Raw genomic sequence first — 6,488 nt, forward strand, 5'->3', positions numbered from 1 at the left:
AGACATGGTAGCACCATAGTAAATTACAGGAGAGTTGGGGACTTTTTATAAAACCCTTTTAGTAAATTTCTTGGGATTTTGTCTTTGTACTTTGAGGAACCTGCATTTCCTATATTGGAGACATGGTATACTTTTCAGATCCATGTAGTACACAGCAAAAAACGTTCACAAGCAATATATTATATACAGATTCAGAAAGACTTGGATTCAAGTTCTGACTGAGATGATTTATTAGTTATTTAACTTCTGACTCCAACTGTTACAGAATGGTTACAAATCTACATTAGTAGAGATAGTTTTATTATCAGGTTCTTTCAATACAGATGAAAATATGAGTCTGGAACAAAAACCAATTTTTTGAAATCTTTAGTAAACATTTATTCATAATTCATGGTTTGCTAATTAATGAATGGGTCACATAAATGATAAAAGTCAAATAATACACTATCCTAGTTCTCAAATCTTTATTTAGGGTCTATAAGTATTTATAAATAGATATGAACATGTAAAGCTGATATGCAATATGCACACATGATTATACACATATGAATATTTGTGAAGTATACATGTACATATTAAAGATCAGACCCAGAAGTTAGAGAAACAATGAAAAAATTCACTGCCACTGTTGTGATCCAACTTCCTTAAAATTCTTTCCTTCTGGTATTTTGTCAAATATATTGTAAAATATAGAAATAATTTAAAATTTTATGCATGAATACTATTACATTCAAAGTACAGTCTTAAGTACAAAAAGTGTTGTGGTCCACTGTACCTATGCCAAAAGTTTATTCCAATAATTTCACTTTCTTTTTAACTGTGCTATAAAAGGCTTACTTGTTTTCATTTATAGAGCCTTTTTTATATTTTTCTGAGTGGCAGAGTAGCTCAAGAAGGGGATAAATTTGGAAAATCAGTCTAAAACTGTTGCATTATGGAAATCCATGCTTTTGAAATGTGAATAGAGAACAGGGATATGAGTGTCTTGCATTCATCAATCCAGGGCAATGCTGCATATCCTTTTTTCCTATGATAGAAAGTTGTTGAGATTTCTTACTTAGCAATGTTTGCAGAAATGCTCTCAAAACGACCAGCTCTTTGTGTACTGACTGCATGCTCCTGCAATTTGTGGACTGCCAAAGGATAGGAAATGATGGAGTACTCTCCCTACCTAATTACCAAGAGAGTCCTCAGAAGCATGAAAAATCCAAAATGCTTTTCAGAAATGAGAGCAAATGTGCAAAAGTTATTTTGATGAAGTTAAAAGGAAACAAGTATGAACTATGGAATAAAAGCTTGAAAAGTCAAGAGTTTGATGAGGAAGGGAGAAGGAAGAACAGCAAATAGAATCAGGCAAAAGCCAGGAAAGTAGGGAGCTGGGAAAGTTTCTCAGCACAATCTGCCAATACTTCCTAATCCCTGCTCAAACTCCTTCTAATTACTACTGTTCTAATTTTTACATATATAGACATAAACATAGTACTAGATAGATAAAATCAAAGGAACAGAATGGAAAAGTTATACTAAGATTATATGAAGAGAAATATACAGCTAGGTTTTAATTAGCACAAATAATGAAGTGGTCTATGAGATTTCAAATTCACACTATGCAAAGTTATTATATAGAATACAGACATTGGTTCCAGTCCAATGCTAACATGAATGGAAATATGAATAATGTGGAATTCAATATTTGCACTAATGGCTTTATCTACCAACAAGAAATGATTTGTGTATCAGTTTCTCATATTCAATATTTTTGTTAATAAAGATATTGATTTCAAATTTTAAAATGAGAGTACAACATGAGAAAATGAAGGTAAAGGAGAACATATATGTATGGAAAAAATGAGTTATATCTAATATGAGGTTTCAGAAAAGTTAGTGATCTGTATGAAGTATTCTATCAAAGTGTAAAATTGTATCAATCAGTAGTCCAATTTGCCCATTCCAGTTCCATGGATAGCACACCAAAAAATGGAAGAAAATGGTTTGCTTCTCCCTTAATGGGAAGAGTTCAATATTCTTACTCCTTTGTACACATAACACTTCCAAGGAATTCTCTATAGCAGAGTAAGACTACAGCCTCAAAGACAGAGTTTGAAAATCTGCATTTATGGCTTTTTACCAGAAGTTCTATTTCCTAGTAGTATTGTGAAAGAGACACATTTCAAGGGGACATAATTTAGCTAATTTTAAAAATCACTACATCTTTGAAAAGTGAATGAAAGATGAGAGTACATAGAATACTCAAATAATTTCAATTAATGTCAATTACATCATTATTAATATGCCAGGTATAAAATTATTGCCCTCTGGAGTTAAATCTTATCCCTAATTTTATTTTGTGTGAAACTTAAAATGCTACTGTTTTACCTTCACAATAAGTATGTTACATTATACAACCGGAGTCAAAGAAATCATTATGGGGTACAGTAATTAAAAGTAGGACTAGATCTTGGAGATCACATGGTTCAATCCCCTTAGGTAAACCAGGGTCCAGAGAAGTTAAAAATGATTTATTCAAGGTGACAGATAGTAAATGACAAGCAATAATTAAGACCACAGTCCTTAGAACTACATAAGGGTCCTTATTTAAATAGTGCAATAATCCCATTTCCCAGATGAGGAAACTAAGGCCCACAGAGTTTGATATTCCCAGGGAGGGATATACATCTTCAGTCTCTGAATACAATATTATTTCTTTTACATTACACAGCTTCTCTACAAAGTGACTGCAGCTTCCATGGAAACATTAAATTGGCAGCAGACACTGCAGAATCATCAAACTGTTGTACTGAACCTTTCAGCTAAGGCCTACCCAATCTCAAACAGGTCAATGCATCCTGACACATTAATACAATTATGATCTTGGGTATTTTTCAGAGGATTCTCTTACGTGCATGTGTGTGTGTGTGTGTGTGTGTGTGTCTGTGTGTATCTTAAGACATGTAAAATATCTCAGCTTTAGAAAAAGGTTATAATGCATGTGGTATTCTTGTTTACATAATAATATAAACTTGGCTTTTTTTCAAGAAACTTGGAAAAATAATTGACATTTAATAAGCCCAGTTACAATTATTTAGAAACATTATATTTATTTAAGAACATAACATGAAAACTGCCAAGTCATCAAGATCTTAAAATATATCTACCTCAAAGAATTGTATCTACCACACAGCATAGATTCAGATAATATAATGAATATGAAGTGCTTGGCAAATACTTTCTAAATACCAGCCATTTTCATGAATAATAAAAATGACAATATAGACTAGCCATTGTATGAAATGGGAAATTTTAAAGTATACTTCTTAATATTCCCTAGAAGTGAATTAAGTTTCCATCAAATGACAACTGAAGAACATAATTGATGTTAATGTCTATGAAGGGCATTAGTACATAATGTACTTGGAAGAAAAGCATACTAAACAATTCTTTATTCAGCTAAAACAGGCCACAGTGACCTAAAAAATTATGTGTGTAATAAATCCACATGAACTAAATGATGAACCATAAAAATTTCGAGGTATAACTTTTGTACAAGGCAAAACTTATTTTAAAATTTTTGAGAAGAGATTTCTTTTCCTTTTATAGACAAAATGAAAACTGTTAACCTGCTTGGAAGATTCCAGTTACTAGAGCTAATGAATAAGTTGTTTTTAAGTAATATAAGGAAAAACAAATGGAAAACACTGAAGGATCAAAGAAAAAACAGGGGCAAAATTCCTAATTCAAATTGTGCTTTATTTTCCTCAAAAGTATTTTATTTGCTCAAAGTTTAATCAGTTGTTTGAATGTCTTTATTATCACTATTTAACAAGTCAATAACTGTTATTGACTTTTAAGATTCAATAAGGCACTTCTGCTAAAAGGAATGATAGCTTATTTAATTAGCTGGCATAATCATCCCTGGCAGAAAAATAGACACTGATAAGCACTTCACAAATTTTATAATCATCACCATCAAAGATGGATTATCACTTCTGAACTGAGACATTTTAGATTTTTAGACACTTAACTTTCCTTTAATTTGAAATTAATATCTATAATTTGATTTCTTTCAAATTAAATTACTAACTAGCTACAATGCAAACATTTCTTTAAATGACTGTTAATTTCTTTTTTATATTGATTAAGGTTTCTTAAGTCCAAGTGTTTGATAAAATTTCAAATAAGTATAAACTATACTTCTGCAATTCTAACACTGAACTTTAAAGAACCTAAATCCAGTATTAATATCTGTGTTATTAAAGGATCAGATTAGGTGGTCTGCCAAATAAAGACAAATCAATAGTTTCAAAAGCTAGAGTTCTTGGATATGCACACACAAAAACAAGCTGTGCCAGTGGAATTCCCTATACTTTTGCAATAACCTCATAGGAATAATGTTCAACACTGATTAATGTTAGTGTGTTTATTTATATTACAGAAAAATGTATTGTAATCATTTAAAAAAATCATCACCCTATGCACTCTTAGTATTCTGCCTTAAATCACTATAAAAATCTTAAAAGGTAACCAATAAAAATTACCTTCCTTAAAAAATTAGAACACATCAGTCACGGAAAACTGATCTTCCAAGCTTAATCTTATGCCAGAAAGAAATTTTAAAATAATTCTTCAGCTACAATTAAAAAAAATTAAACCTAGTCCTCTTTCTAAACTGGTTCATTTCAAAAAGAGTTTTGCCTATCAGGTTTCAGAGGATTTTATTTTTAGAATGTTATTTCTACTTTAACACAGTTAGGTAACTGGGAGAAAAAATTGCTCTCTGTGGGTGCAACAATGTGACCCTCTCAATTGGTGTGTTCTACCCTCAGCTGTCTTTGTAGCAAAGGACGTAATAGTATCTGTGTAGCATTTGTAGGAATAAGTGCTCTACAATTGTTTTTTTAACTGACTAGTTTTTTCTCCCCCAATGAAGCAAATGCCCAAAGGGGGAATAAAAATTAATGGTGCCTAAAATTCCTGAAGAAACTTGAGTTTTAAGGGGAAAAACCCACTGCTTTCCAGACTCCTTTAGAAGCAGATAGAGCTGCTGCTTTCTCTTACCCAGACGGGACAATCATGTACCACCAGTCTGACATTTCCAAACACACAGGCTTGATATTCAGTAAATACAGGATATGCAATCGAGCTGGCATCAGAGTTCAGCAACAAGCTGCTTTCTGTCTCTGAAACGAGAGCACTTCTCCCTAGATAAGTCCAGATCAGACCTGACTGACGATTGTCCTCGGGAAATCCATCTCCTTCATTTCCTAATGCCACAATGTGAATGGACCTATGAAAGAGAGAGAAAGAAAGAAGTGGGGGGGGGGGGGGGAGAAGAAACATTTTTGAGACCGATTTTTCCACTTTTATCAGAACAGGAAGTGAAGGAAAGCAAGAAAGGAGGCAAGAGCGAAAAATAAGCTGCCTTCAAGTAAGAATACAAAAAAAAATCTATTACATCCTGCCATTTAAATGACTCAACCAACAAATAAAATAAAATTTAAAAAGGCAAAACCTGGCTACATACATGATCCTAAATCCAAAGGGAGGGCAGCGGATGAGAAAAGAGCAGCTCCCCGAACACTCTCATGATAAAGCTCCGGCTTGTTTACCCCGTGGATTTTCTCATTTCCATCTGTTTCCACCCAAACGCTCCTTCCTCTACTATCGTTGCGGCAAACGCTGGGCTTTCCCGTGGGCTTCCAGACCAATCAGGAAAAGCTCTGGACCATCCTACTGAGGGCTGCTGCTGGCTCGGCTGCTGCCGCCTGGGCTGCTGCTGCGGCTGGTCCCCGAATGTAAATGGGCGGCCGCATGTGACAGCCCGGGCACTCGCGTACCGAGTTAATCTTCAGCTAGGTGAATGTCAGCATATTCAATCACCTCCTCCTCTCCAGCTGCGGCCAGTTAGCAGACAGACGATCGCCTCCTCCCCCAGCCCCGGGAGGGGGGGGAAGAAAAAGCCCTCGCCACCCAAGCGCACCACACGTGCACCCGCTGAGGGGCGATTCTGCAGAGCCCACGTAATGCGGGGGAAGGGAAGCCCCCCCCTCCCAAGAAAGGACCCCCCCTCCCCCTTTCCAGACCTAAGCCACGCTGGAGGCTAGAGGAGGGGGCTGGGCCGATCCGGACACTCAGGAAAATCAATTAAGAAAGAAAATGTACAAGTCCAGGGAGAGCTTGCAGCCAGCCTCTCTGCCCTGCAGCAAGTTTGGTGAATTGTAAAGACCGGATCCAAACCAGCAGGAAGAAAGGGGGAGGTGTAGCTGCTCCCCATGGGCATAGACTGCATAGGGAAACCGAGGAAGCTTGAGACCTAGATCTTGGGAATCAGAGCTTTGTCCTAATGATTCCCCCCTCTCTATTTCCTTTTTTTTTTTACCCCTTCGATTGGGCAGAAAATATTTTGGGTTTTTTTTAAATCATCTTTGTAGCTGTGTTACTATCTACATCTTATTTAATAAATACACATACCGGAGTTTTCTTTAAAATTA

At 35.5% G+C, this 6,488-nt stretch overlaps 1 protein-coding gene across 6 annotated transcripts in view; it reads right to left on the reverse strand.

Annotated features, from left to right (window-relative positions):
- Positions 1-6,018, reverse strand: part of RHOBTB3 (Rho related BTB domain containing 3) — a 124,467-nt gene extending 118,449 nt beyond the window's left edge. For 2 of the 6 annotated variants that reach the window (XM_074202355.1, XM_074202354.1), the window contains exons 1-2: positions 5,522-6,016; positions 5,056-5,284 (exon numbers count right to left, since the gene is read on the reverse strand). In XM_074202355.1, the coding sequence (XP_074058456.1) occupies positions 5,056-5,284; positions 5,522-5,523 (231 nt within the window). In that variant the 5' untranslated portion in view covers positions 5,524-6,016. Of the gene's footprint in view, positions 1-5,055; positions 5,285-5,521 lie in introns of all 6 variants that reach the window. The other 4 variants (XM_074202351.1, XM_074202356.1, XM_074202352.1 and 1 more) reach the window with 3 other exon arrangements.
- Positions 6,019-6,488: the final 470 nt, after the last annotated feature.

The sequence above is a fragment of the Macrotis lagotis genome, chromosome X (assembly GCF_037893015.1).
Source record: "Macrotis lagotis isolate mMagLag1 chromosome X, bilby.v1.9.chrom.fasta, whole genome shotgun sequence".
Lineage (NCBI taxonomy): Eukaryota > Metazoa > Chordata > Mammalia > Peramelemorphia > Peramelidae > Macrotis > Macrotis lagotis.